Source organism: Aquarana catesbeiana, linkage group LG06 (assembly GCF_042186555.1).
Source record: "Aquarana catesbeiana isolate 2022-GZ linkage group LG06, ASM4218655v1, whole genome shotgun sequence".
Lineage (NCBI taxonomy): Eukaryota > Metazoa > Chordata > Amphibia > Anura > Ranidae > Aquarana > Aquarana catesbeiana.
In genome coordinates this window covers 70987127-71001799 of record NC_133329.1, presented here as the reverse complement: position 1 = coordinate 71001799, position 14673 = coordinate 70987127, and the positions used below count along the sequence as shown (strand labels likewise).

Here is a 14673-nt window from a genome sequence, read left to right as displayed (position 1 = left end):
GCATCGATAAACACAGAACAGAAATGGGAATTCTTCAAAAAGACTGTTTGGGACCTCACTGCAAAGTATATTCCCATGGGCAAAAAGTTTAAAAGGCTAAAAATAAAACCTATGTGGCTCACGGTCAAAGTTAAAAAAAGCTATAAACAATAAGAAAAGAGCTTTTAAAAAATATAAAAATGAAGGAACACTAGTGTCGTTTAAATGTTACAAAGAATTTAACAGAATATGTTGAAAGGAAATCAAGGATGCAAAAATTCAAAACTAACGACAGATTGCAAAACATAGTAGGACAAACCCCCCCAAAAAATTCAAATATAATAATAGTAAAAAGGTCAGGTCTGAGCATGTAGGCCCTTTACAAAATAATCTAGAGTGGGTGACTGGGGACAAATAGAAGGCTAATTTATTAGATAGTTTCTTCAGCTCTGTGTACACAAAAGAGCATGGGGGAGCTCAAGTCCATAATGGGAGTTATATTGTCACAGCCCCGAATGATCCAGAATGGCTCAAAAGTGATATGGTCCAGAAATATTTAGACAGAATAAAGGTGGATAAAGCACCTGGACCTGATGGCCTCCACCCATGGATCCTAAAAGAATTGAGCTCTGTAATTTCAAAGCCATTGTATCTAATTTTTAGGGACTCATTAATGACGGGAATAGTACCACTGGATTGGCTTAGGGTGGTGCCTATATTTAAAAAGGGAACAAAGTCTTTACCAAGTAACTATAGACCTATTAGTTTAACTTCTATAGCTGGGAAGATACTGGAGCGTTTAATAAAAGACCACATAGACGAGTTCTTGCTGGAAAAAAAAAAACATTTTAATCAACAGACAGCATAGATTCATGAAAGACAGAATTTGTCAGACAAATCTATAATGAAAGTGAAAGTGTCCTTCGCGTTACTAATTAGCAAATGCAGTGAATGTGCACAGAGTAAAAAATGTGTGATGATGTCTGAAAAGATATCAGAAAAAGCTAAGGGTTCACACTACACCTATTGAAAATATTAAATAAAAGTGATCTTGCGCAGTCAAATCTATTCACACAAGATAAAAGTATCTTAAACATATATAAAGTTCATGACTATGACATCACAATCAATTGGATATAATAAAATAAAGTAAATATGAAAATAGGCGATAAAGAAAATGAATAAATATAAAAGTGCTCTCTATCCGTGCAATGAGAGTAAAAGTTCAAAAAATAGATAAGTGAAAGGCCCAATTCTGGACGTAAAAAACTGCATAAAGTGATTCGCTGAAAAAATAAATAAGCTGGCCCAAGTTCATAAAAGTCCTCATGAAAAAACTCTTGATAACATCAGTCTCTCAGAACAAGCAAATACAGATGGAACAGCGTCTAGAGCGCCTTCTCACGTGACTTCCGGTTTATGCCTGCTCTCCGCCACTGTGGCGGAGTGGCGGAGAGCAGGCGTAAACCGGAAGTCACGTGAGAAGGCTCTCTAGACGTCTTTACATCTGTATTTGCGTGTTTTTAACTGTTTTGATGTAAGAGACCACCCTGAAGCCCTTAATAAATTAAATACCATTTACCTAACATACTACACTATTGGAGGCTTTCTTTTTTCCCTCTCTTTACCACCGGGCCTTCCGTGCCTCGGTGGAACTCATTGTTACAGGCATGTGTACCACATTGGGAACAGAGAGGAAATTACCAAAGCCGTGGTGAATGAATGAGGACTTTTGGGCCATATTCTGACCCTGTATACAGATCTAGAAACAGATGCTTAATAGCGATGCTTGTTTTCGTTTCAATAGTTTTTTATTGAAAATTTTCACAAAATTGTAGTGTGTACACTGTATATCAATGACAATAAGTGAAATCAGAAATGTATGCATTGATTACTCAGCAGTTATTCATCAATATCACAAACAGAACAGAACAGAGATTTGGATCTGTCATATGCGAGTTAGAGATTATCTAATGTTTTATAATTGCTTAGAGCGTCGCCCTCGGGGACCCCATTGGGAACTGTTTGTCGCCCGAGGGGGAGCTGCTCCTGTGGACAGGATCTAATAAAAGCAAATTCGATAGCATAAATCAGCAGTAAGTATGAATGTTGATAACTAACATAACTCTAGGTGATTGTTGTATGTCAAGATAGAATATCAGGTTACCGTTACTTTAGAGGAATGCCTCGGCCCCAGTCCAGGACTCCCACGGCCTCCACTTTGTCCATTCTTTATTCAAGCGGCCTACACTGGAGGCCATCACTATTTCGAAATTGTAGTGAAGGTTCACCGTGTCAAGAGCATGTTCTATTGTTGGGGGTTTGTCAGACTTCCACGACCTTGCTATGCACAGTCTCGCTGCGAGTAAGATATGTGTCAGGACGTGTCTGTATTGTGGAAGAACAGAATCAATATTGAGGTTTAGTAGTGCCAGGTCAGGGGAGGGGAGTAGGGTTTGGTTTGTAATGTCTGTCAGTATGAGAAATATTTTTTGCCAGTATTTCTTTAGCCGAGGACAGGACCAAAAAATGTGGAGCAAATCTCCCTTGGCTGAGTTGCATCGCCAACATTGGTCGCTCGTAGGAGAGCTGAACTTAGCTAGCTTCGAGGGGGTGAGATACCATTTGAGGGACAGTTTTTGGGTTATCTCCCAAAGTGAGGAGCATTTTGTGACCGCGTAGGTAGACCTAAGTGCTCTTTGTCATTGGTGTTCCGTGTATGAATGTCCTAGGTCACTTTCCCAGTGTACGTGGGGGGCTTTTTTAGTAAATTGTAGTTTGCGGTTTAGGATATTGTAAAATAGAGATATGCCTTTTAGTTTTGGGGAGGGTTACGTGAGATAATCCCAGGAACTGGAGTGTAATGTGTAGAGAGGAAATTGGATGGCTTTAAGGCAGTGGGTGACGCGCATGTAGGTGAATAGCTCTGAAGGAGGCAGGTTGAATTCGCTTTGAAGATGGGAGAAGTGTTTCGGACTGTCATTTTGAAGGATATCCTGTATGGTATTGATACCTTTTTTGGACCACTGACCTAAGTGTAGATCGGGTGATATATGTTGGAGAGCTTCTATCGGGATAGGTATGGAAAGGGTGTCAGGGACAGCGCGACCGTTGTGTAGTATTTTTTTCCAAGCTGTGATTGTTGCTAACATTGTAGGAGGTAAAGCCGACGATATTTTTGGGCACCAGGGTGTGCTCATCGCCCAAAATTTTAAATTTGGATGGATCAAGGTCGAGTTCTCGATGGAACTCCAGAGCTTGCTAGGGCTGGACTGGAACCACTCGTCCATTTGGGCCAAGATTTCCGCTGTGTGATAGTCCTCAAATTCGATTGTGCCCGAGCCCCCGGCCGATCTGTGGTGTCTGAGTATAGCGTGTGCACATCTGGGCTTAGTTCCGTTCCAAATAGCTTTGTTAAACATAGTTTGTAGGGATTTGAAATATTGTTTAGGAATGGGGATGGGGATAGTTCTGAACAGATAGAGTATTTGTGGTAAGTGGATCATTTTGAACGCTGCCAGTCTCCCGGACCAGGAGAGGTTGTGTTTAGTTAGGTTTAGTGTTTCACTTTTTAATTTGGCTAGGAGAGGTTTGAAATTTGCTGTGAAGAGTTGTTTGGTTGATTTAGTTAAATTAATTCCCAAGTAGGATATACTGTTGTCTGCCCAGGCAAAGGGGAATTGCGCCTGTAAAAGGTGTCTGGAGGTGGCGTCTATTTTAAGATCCAGAATGTGTGATTTAGTTACGTTCAGTTTGTAGTACGAGACTCGTCCAAACCACTCTAGCAGTTTTTGGGCTGCAGGGAGGGCGGAGTTAGGGTTGGTGAGTATCAGTATGACGTCGTCCGCGAAAAGACTAATCTTGTGTTGGATTTTGCCTATCGTTAGACCCGTAATGAGGGGGTTTGAGCGGACGTGTTCTGCTAAGGGTTCTATTAACATATTGAAAATCAGTGGGGATAACGGGCAGCCCTGACGAGTGCCATTCGTTATGTGAAAAGGTTGTGATAGCATGTCTGCAGAGTAGACCTGTGCTGATGGGGTAGTATATAGTGCCATTATAGCGTCATATATGAAGTCCCTAAACCCAAACTTGGTCAATACTTCTCGTAGGTAGGACCAGTGGACCCTATCGAACGCGTCCAAAGATAGGAGCAGATAAGGCGTTCCACTAGACTCAATATGGTGTATCAGATTTATCATCCATCTTGTGGCGTCAGGAGCCTGTCTATCTTTGATGAACCCGGATTGGTCTTTGTGGATGAGATCCGGCATTACCGTCATCAGGCGTCTGGCAATTGTTTTGGCATATATTTTAACGTCAAGATTCAACAGAGATATTGGACGAAAGTTTGGAGGGGAGGTTGGATCTTTTCCCGGTTTCGGGATGGTAATAATAATAGCATTGAGAGATTCATTTGCGAGCTTGGAAGAGGAGGCAGCAATATTGAAGTATTCTGTCATATGAGGAATTAGGTGGCTGGAAAGTTGCTTGTAATATTCTCCCGTGAACCCATCAGGTCCGGGAGCTTTGTTCAAAGGCAGAGAAGAAATTGTGTTTAGGATTTCCTGGTCTGTAAACGGTTTGCTTAGAAAAGCCAATTGGGAGTCTGTCAGGGTCGGGAGCTTAATTTGGTGGAGAAAGTCAATAATGTCAGCAGAGGACGGTTGGTAGGTGTCGGGGTCATGTTTGATGTTGTATAAGTTACTATAATACTCGCTAAATGCATTCGCTATGTTTTGGGGGTTAGTCAGTTTAACATTAGAGCGGGGGTGGAATAAGTGGGTTATTCTGGACTTAATTTTAAGTCCCTTGAGGCGCTGTGCCAATCTCTTGCCTGCTTTGTTGGACGTGGAGTAATTGTTGGCTTTGAGTTTGCGTTGGAGTTGTTCGTAGGAATATAGAAGTAGGGAGCGTAGGTCGCGTCTGAGGGTCAGTAGCTGGGCTAGAAGTGTCGGGTTTGGTTTGGTCTTGTGTTGGGATTCAAGAGTTGCAATTTGGGATGTAAGGGTGTCTATTTGCTGCGTCCTCTTTCTCTTGCATATTGCACTTAATTTCATAATCGTACCTCTCAGAACCGCTTTATGTGCGTTCCACACCGTGACGGGGTCCCCCACCGAGCCCTTGTTTAAATCAAAATATTCCTGCAGTTGTTTTTTGATATCTTGGGAGTAGGTTGGGTGTTGCAGAATGTAATTGTTCGCACGCCATAGGAATGTATTCCGCTGGGGTGCAGTGTCGTTGATGGAGATGGTGATTGGAGCATGGTCCGACCACGTCACGGTGTGGATTACAGATGCACCAACGTTTTGTAGTAGCCACTTGTCCGTGAGGAACATATCAATCCTGGAATACGATTTGTGATGTGGAGAAAAATAAGTATAGTCCTTTTCAGACCCATGGTGGCACCTCCACACGTCAAAGACATCCTGTGACGTGAGGAATTGCCCCAGGGGCAATTCTCTTCTTTTTGCAGCTGAAGTAGAGTCCATGTGAGCGATGCTTGTTTTATGACCAATTAAGGTGAGAGTTCTGAGAGACTGATGTTATCAAGAGTTTTTTCATGAGGACTTTTATGAACTTGGGCCAGCTTATTTATTTTTTCAGCGAATCACTTTATGCAGTTTTTTACGTCCAGAATTGGGCCTTTCACTTATCTATTTTTTGAACTTTTGCTCTCATTGCACGGATAGAGAGCACTTTTATATTTATTTATTTTCTTTATCGCCTATTTTCATATTTACTTTATTTTATTATATCCAATTGATTGTGATGTAATTTATAGTCATGCACTTTATATATGTTTAAGATACTTTTATCTTGTGTGAATAGATTTGACTGTCAGACAAATCTGATTTCTTTTTATGAAGAGGTAAGTAAAACCTTGGACAGAGGGGTGGCTGTGGACGTGGTATACTTGGATTTTGCAAAAGCGTTCGATACAGTTCGGCACACACGGCTCATGTGTAAGGTAAAGTCTACAGGCTTGGAAATATCAATTTGTAAATGGATAGAAAACTGGCTAAAAGACAGAATTCAGATGAGTAGCGGTTAATGGTTCTTACTCTGAATAGTCTAAGGTTATCAGTGGTGTACCCCAAGGTTCAGTGCTGGGACCCTTACTCTTTAATATCTTTATAAATGATATTGGGTCTGGGATCAAAAGTAACATTTCTGTCTTTGCAGATGACACCAAGCTATGCAGTGGAATAACGTCCTTACAGGATGTCTCCAATTTACAAGCCGACCTCAATGTACTGTCTAATTGGGCGACTATGGCAGATGAGGTTTAATGTTGATAAATGTAAAGTTATACATTTGGGGGCTAAGAATATGCATGAATCATACATACTAGGGGGAGTACAACTGGGGGAATCCGTAGTGGAGAGGGATCTGGGGGTTTTGGTACATCATAAGCTCAATAATAACATGCGATGCCAAGCTGCGGTTTCCAAAGCAAGCAAAGTCCTTTCTTGTATTAAGAGAGGTATGGACTCCAGAGAGAGAGATATCACTTTGCCCCTGTACAAATCATTAGTAAGACCTCATCTGGAATATGAAGTTCAGTTTTGGGCACCATTTCTCAAAAAGGATATCGGGGAACTGGAGAAAGTGCAGAGAAGGGCAACCAAACTGATAAGAGGCATGGATGAGCTCAGCTATGAGGAAAGATTAGAGGAACTGAATTTATTCTCTCTTGAGAAGAGGAGAATAAGGGGGGATATGATCAACATGTTCAAATATATATGGGGTCCATATAGTGAACTTGGTGTTGAGTTATTCACTTTACGGTCAACACAGAGGACTAGAGGACACTCTTTACGACTGGAGGTAAAGAGATTTCATCTCCAAATACGGAAAGGTTTCTTCACAGTAAGAGCTGTGATAATGTGGAATAGACTCCCTCCAGAGGTGGTTCTGGCCAGCTCAGTAGATTGCTTTAAGAAAGGCCTGGATACTTTCCTAAATGTACAGAATATAACGGGGTACTGACATTTATAGGTAAAGTTGATCCAGGGAAAATCTGATTGCCTCTCGGGGGATCAGGAAGGAATTTTTTCCCCTGCTGTAGCAAATTGGATCATGCTCTGCTGGGGTTTTTGCCTTCCTCTGGATCAACTGTGGGTATAGAATTGGGTATATTGGATTGTACGATATTTTTTATTTTATTTATTTTTTATGGCTGAACTGGATGGACTTGTGTCTTTTTTCAACCTGACTAACTATGTTACTATGTGTTACAGTTTGTAGGAGAGATGATGTTGCTTAAACCACTGTACCTTTATTTGGTGAAAGCAGTTGCTCTGAATATTCAGGGAGATTTCTTCTGTTTCTATTTGCTGATTGGTTTTCTTTGAAAGAAATGTGGAAAAAATATAAACAAAGGCATGTGAAATAAAGAAATACCATCATATACTGAATACTGTCATTACAGGTACTAACCGAATACTGTTACCATCCCAAACTAAACCCAAATTATATTTGGACTTTACAAGTATGACATGGGGATAAATACATAGATAAAATCACTTGATTTGCATTATTACCAAAAAAAGTAAAAAAATCAAAACAAAACATTAAAGAGGAACTGCATTCTGTTCATATAATTTGTAATAAAAGCATCTTTGCCATTCTGAAGCTTCCCTTCAACCACTTTGCATATTATTTTATATATACAGTGATCTGTACTTGTAAATATACTGCAGAAATCTCTCTCCACTGAGTCTGGCTGCAGCCATTTTAACTGTGGGCAGCTGAAGCTGCTGCCTGTTCACTTCCTGGATTTACAGAGACACACAGAGGCACACCTCCAGCTCTGCAGCTCTCATTGGACCTCTTATGACTCATCTCCCCTCCTTTCCTGGCAAACTCTCACAAGTGAGAGAGAGAGAGCTGTGTATGATGTCATAAGCCTAGGCTAATGACCAGACAAGAAACAGGAAGTGGGCTGTATAAGGGATTTACTGGCAGAAAAAAAAATGTTTTACTATCCAAAGTTAAAACAACAACAGGGGCAGAAGATTTATTAGATGGAAAGATGAAAAAATGACTGAATGTCCACTTTAAAAAGTTACAGGCTGATAGATCATTGTTACCCAACACCATTACCTAAATATACGCTTGTTTATATCTGTTTACTGTAACTCTAGAGTCATTCTGTATAAAACATTGCCATGGCCAATGGTGGATTGGCATCCTTTCTCCAGTGTGTGTTGCAGATTTGGTCCACTTCTTCAGGATAGAATGGCAAAGTCATTAACCGTTTTGTAGAGCTATATGTGTTTATATTACAACCAGAACTGCTTTTTAACCACTTGAGCTCCCGAAGATTTTCCCCTTTTCACGACCAGGCCATTTTTTGCTATACGCCACTGCGCTACTTTAACTGGTAATTGCGCGGTCATGTGTCACTGTACTCATATGAAACTTGTATCATTTTTTTTCCCCACACACATCAGGGGTTTATTAACGTAAACTGGAGAGTGCAAAATCTGGCGCAACCGTGCATAGTAGCCAATCAGCTTGTTCAATTAGGCTTTGTCAAAAAAACCTGGAAACTGATTGGTTTCTATGCAGAGCTGCACCAGATTTTGTACTCTCCAATTTTAGTACCTCAACCCCAGAAAGCTTTCTTTTGGTGGCATTTTCTTACCACTAGGGTTTTATTTTTTTATGATATAAATGAAAAAATAATTTGTTTTACTTTCTCCCATAAAACATATCCAATAAATAAAAAAAAAAAAGGCTCTATAAATTTTGGCCAAAATGTATTCTGCTACATGTTTTTGATAAAAAAAAAACCCAATGAGTGTATATTGATTGGTTTGCATCAGGGCTGAAACAACTATTTGATTAATCGTCAACTAATCGATTATGAAATTAATCGATTACTATTTTCATAATCGATTAATCGGCCAGTAACATAATGGGGTTAAAAAAAAAAAACCTAAAATGAGCCCTTTATGGTACAAAAAGAGCAAATAATCGCTACTGTAAATATTACTTGCACAGTTCTACAGTAAAAAAATGAATCCCTTACAGTAGTGATTATTTGCTCTTTTTGTACTATAAAGGGCTAATTTTAGTTTTTTTTAACCCCATTACGTTATAAACGTCTTGGACCTGGTTCACATCTATGTGTGTTTTGATGCTTTTTACAGAAATGCACTACAGTTCATTCACATGGTTTCCTATGGGACACGTTCACACCTATTCTTTTTTAAGCCGCTGCGTATTTGGAAAGGGTCAGGGACTTTTTTTTTATGCAAAACGGTGCTTTTTTGGTTCAATATACTTCAATGAAGAAGATGCAGAAAAGCATATTATGTCTTTTTTCAGCAATTTGTGTTTTTAAATCTGCCCAGCAACAAATTGGCCAAAACAATGCAAAAATGCAAATCACAGCAAAATCTTGTGCGCAAAAATCAAAACGCACAGCAAAAAGCACTGCAGAAACGCATTAAAAGCAAACTGCATAGGTGTGTACAGAGCCTTATGCTGGTCAAGAAGAACAGAGCCAAGAATATTCAGACGAAAAATCTTTGTACATTCGCTGAATGAAAGAATGTTGTTGAAAATGTCTGTTTTTAAAATGACTGTAATTTCTGAAAGAAAACCACATGCACTGTCTGAAAATTCCTTTGACAAAGAAGTTTTCTATGATTTCCAAATTTTTCTGTCACTGTGGTTGAAAATTAATGTCTATTTGACCCCACTAACGATTAGAAAATTGAACTAACGTTCTTACAATTACATTTTTTTTGAAGGAAGACATTGTTTGTTTTTTAAATAAAAAAAATTTGATCTGAGTGTGATGATTTTTACCAGATTCACCCTTTAATAGTATATACAGTATATATCCTCTAATAGTATATACAATATATATCCTCAAATAGTATATACAGTATATATCCTCTATTAGTATATACAGTATATATCCTCTAAAAGTATATACAGTATATAGGAACCTCGGATTATGAGCATAATCCGTTCCAGGAGAATGCTCGTAATCCAATGTACTCGCATTGCAAAGCGAGTTTTCCCATTGAAGTCAATGGATACGAAAATAATTTGTTCCGTATTGACTTCAATGGGATGCAATACCGCATGCGGGCAGAGGCGGGCTGCGCCGTAGAGCCTCGGCAACGGCCAAAAAGGCCCAAGGACACTTCGGCTGACCTCGGCAAACCTCGGAAAGACTTCCTACCCGAGATTTGCCAAGGTCAGCCGTGCTGTCCTCGGGCTTTTCCGTGCATTTCCGAATGGGACGTTCGGCTCTGCTCGGCCTCGGCGCCCCCCACCTCAGGCCAAAAGCTGTACTTCACACTGCTTTGGCCTGAATCATGCTTGTATTGCGAGACAACACTCGCAAACCGAGTTACGATTTTTAAAAATACAGTGCTCGTATTGCGAAACGCTCGTTAACCGCGTTACTCGCAATCCGAGGTTCCACTGTATATCTCTTCTGTCTGTTAATCTCAGAGTGGATTAGATATTTTGCTCCCTAACCATATAGGTCGGCCAACTAATCGATTGTGAAAATAATCATTAGTTGCAGCCCTAGTTTGCATGAACGTGTTTGAAGTGCCTACAAATTATTGTATATATACACTGGAATTTGTTATACTACTAATGGTGGTGATCAGGGACTTAAAATGGGACTGCGATACTGCCGCTGTCAATCTGAAACTAACTGACGGGGGGGGGGGGGGGGGAGGGGGGCTGACTGACACTGATATCCCCAGTGACACTAATACAGTGATTGATGCTAATAATAATATTATTGGGCGCTTCCAGCATCCTCCTTGTTGCCCATTTTCGATTTTATACTCTGTGATCACATTTTATTGTTACCTGGCGTTTTTAGCAATAAAAATCCTATTTTTGCTCATCTACACTATGTGGAGCTTGTTTATTTTTTCTCCACATACTTACTGAGAGATTCAACCAGCCTTCACTCCAGCCTTTGTACGTGACGCATTGTTCCCTCTGATCCGCACCTTGGCCATCCTTTGGGAGGACCCACCTGGCGACCCCGGGAGATCCGCGCAGAGTTTGACCCAGAAGGTTCGCAGAGCTGTGATGTCCGTTCACTGGCCCTGAGAGGCAACCCGCTCGAGTGACTCCCTGTCACTGACAAGGGAGTCCATCATATCTGGTAAGAGTTTCTTACACACCACCTTTACCAAGTCGCATGTTGTTGAGAGATACAACTTGGGGATGATTTGTTGATTCACCTGCATTTTAACTTCTGTCTCCCTGCATCCATGCATGGTTTTCAGTGGGACATTCCATGTCATTTGTTTCCCACTCACCGACAGGATTTTATTCACCTATATTGAGAGACTTACAAGTTTTTTCACTGTTATGTTTATTATTTGTGGACATTTGTTTTTTGTTTTTTTTAGTTGTTTTCTTGATTGAAGACTTTTGGCACCATTTATGCGCTACTTTTTATTTCATTTTCACATGCTAATAATATGCACTGTCACTGTACTAATGACATGGGGCAGGAAGAGGTTAACATCTAGGGCGATCAAATGTGATCAATATGAAACTAACAATGTGTAATGTGTGTATGTGTACAGTGTGCTGCTTTTACTAATGACCTCTCAGATCTTTACCTCTGTGCAGAGTTCTGTATTGTATAGCAACACAAGAGCTCCGGGCTGTAATTGTACACAATTGATCAGCAGGTCCCGTGAATCATTAGCCGGGACTTGTTGATAGGCTCCCGCTGTGTACAATCACAGGGGGAGCTGGGCGGGGGTTGTGCATGCGTTCACCCTAAACCCAAAAATAGGCAGCGATATATGGGTACACTACTTTGCCTACAGCCGCTGCTCGCAGACAGTACATTGCAGGCGGGCTGTGAGTGGATAAACCACTTCCGGGGGGACACAGGGTGAACCTCAAATACGGGCTGTAGATTTCCCTTAGAAGAGGTATATACCCTCAATATCAATTGAACTGTACCCCAATATATTTTCATTGCTTTAGTAATTATAATGCCGCGTACACACGGTCGGACTTTTCGTCTACAAAAGTCCGACAGCCTGTCCGACATACTTCCGACGTACCTTCGGCGGACTTGCGGCAGACTTTCTTACGAACGGACTTGCACACACACGACCACACAAAAGTACGACAGCCTAGTACGCGGTGACGTACACCAAGTCCGACGAGACTATAAAACGGAAGTTCAATAGCCCGTACGACACCCTTTGGGCTCCTTCTGCTAATCTCGTGTTTATCTCGTGTTAGTAGAAGTTTGGTGAGAGACGATTCGCGCTTGTGAGACTCGTATTTTTCAGTTCGTTTTAACTGTTGTTCAGTCTGTGCTTGTGAGGTTTGTATCTGCTTTTCAGTGCGTTTGGTCAGTTGGCATTGAGAAATCTTTGTTTTATTGGCCGCTCGTTCCTGATTTTCAGGTCGTTCTTCACAGGCCTTGCTGTTCTTCAGTGCGTTCTGTTTAGTGCGTTCTGACCAGCCGACCGTTTTGAAGCCATGTTACCTGTACGTACTCGTCGTAGAGCTCGTGCATTGTATGTGCTTGGTGCTGTAGTTTATTCTTCAGCCCAAGACCAGTCCATGAACAGGGCGAGGAGGAGTTCATGGACCAAGAATTGGTTGCTTCAGCGTGACCAGTTCTGTCACATGCCTTTGCTCCGTGAGATCCGTGAGAATAATCCTGAGGATTTCAGGAACTTTCTCCGGATGACGGACCCCGTTTTTGACCGTTTGTTGGCTTTGCTGACCCCCTATATCAGCAGGCAGGATACCTGCATGAGGCAAGCCATCACTCCGGAGCAGAGGCTGGTCGCTACCTTGCGGTATTTGGCCACAGGGAGAAGCCTGCAGGACCTTAAGTTCTCGACAGGCATCTCCCCCCAGGCTCTGGGGATCATTATCCCAGAGACCTGTTCTGCCATCATACAGGTCCTGCAGAAGGACTATATTAAGGTAAGATATTTTTCTTTTATTAGCATCACATGTTCTTTTATGTAATCTTTGATAATGTGATGTATTTCTTGCTTCAAACACTACTTACCATCATTGCAATATAGTGTGAATGTCCCCTTTTTATCCTCACACATGCTGGAATTTTTTACTGTTATTTTTTGTCATGCATGTATATTTTCCTTCAATAACCTTCCCAGCATGAAGTGATGGGAACATATCCACCTAGTCTACTCATTTGGAATGTATTTTGTTTGAGTGTATTTAGTGTGCTGCTAATGAGCAATTATCTAGATTTCACAACCCCCCCACCCCCCCCCCCCACCTAAACTCACTCCAAATAGTGTGCTGCTAATGAGCAATTATCTAGATTTCACAACCCCCCCACCCCCCCCCCCACCTAAACTCACTCCAAATAGTGTGCTGCTAATGAGCAATTATCTAGATTTCACAACCCCCCCACCCCCCCCCCCACCTAAACTCACTCCAAATAGTGTGCTGCTAATGAGCAATTATCTAGATTTCACAACCCCCCCACCCCCCCCCCCCCACCTAAACTCACTCCAAATAGTGTGCTGCTAATGAGCAATTATCTAGATTTCACAACCCCCCCACCCCCCCCCACCTAAACTCACTCCAAATAGTGTGCTGCTAATGAGCAATTATCTAGATTTCACAACCCCCCCACCCCCCCCCCACCTAAACTCACTCCAAATAGTGTGCTGCTAATGAGCAATTATCTAGATTTCACAACCCCCCCACCCCCACCCTCGTTAAAATTTGCTGGAATGTTCTGTGGTGTTGATTTGTCTAAAGCAAATATATGTTGCACTTTGCAAAATGCATGTGCACTCTACAAGTGCATTTGTTCCAGTGCTTTAGTAAATGAGCAGAAGCTCTGCTGATTTCCATCATCAAATCATATGCAAGCCTCAAAGTGTTTTCATTAATTGCCCTTGCATGTGATTGTGTACTCCTTGCAACATGAATGCCTTTTTACATTACCTCATTTACTGTAAGCTGGTTAGCAACTGCACCTGCAGAGTGCGACAACTGCAGTCTTGTAGCCTTTTTAGTCCCTAAATTCCTGCGTGTCCTAAAAGTAATCTTTTTTAGGGATTTCACAACCCCCTAAAATGTAATCAATGTTCCATCAGAGGGGGTGAGCAATCTGATAAGTGTGCCTTTCCATATTAGTTATTCCAGAACAATTAAATTATTGAATGTTATACTGATGCTGGGGAATAATGTTTTTAATTGTCTAATTTTCTTGCAATGTTAGCTTCCAAATTAATTGATTTTGGTTTTCTTGTTTGATTTCCCAGTTTCCTTCAACGCCACAGGAATGGCAGACTGTGGCATCCCATTTTGCCAGCCGTTGGGACTTTCCCAATTGTGGAGGGGCTATAGATGGGAAACATGTCCACATTGTGCCACCACCCCATTCGGGGTCATATTATTTTAATTATAAGGGGTTCCACAGTATTGTTTTAATGGCGGTGGTGTCGGCACACTATGATTTTTTATATGTGGACGTGGGGAAGAATGGCCGGATGTCGGATGGAGGAGTATTTGCCCAGACGGAGTTCTGCCAGCGTCTCCAGAGTGGTGGCCTGGGATTGCCACCTGATGAGGATAACGTGGAAGGACTCCCCTTTGTCTTCATTGCCGATGAAGCCTTCGCTCTCAGCAAGCACCTCATGAGGCCATTCCCCCAAAGAACCCTCACCCCGG

At 41.5% G+C, this 14673-nt stretch overlaps 1 protein-coding gene across 1 annotated transcript in view; it reads right to left on the bottom strand.

Moving 5' to 3' along the window:
• Positions 1-14673, bottom strand: part of LOC141147621 (uncharacterized) — a 205277-nt gene that overhangs the window by 20295 nt on the left and 170309 nt on the right. The window contains exon 9 of the mRNA XM_073634852.1: positions 7260-7331. Coding sequence (XP_073490953.1) covers positions 7260-7331 — 72 coding nt within the window. The remainder of the gene's footprint in view (positions 1-7259; positions 7332-14673) is intronic.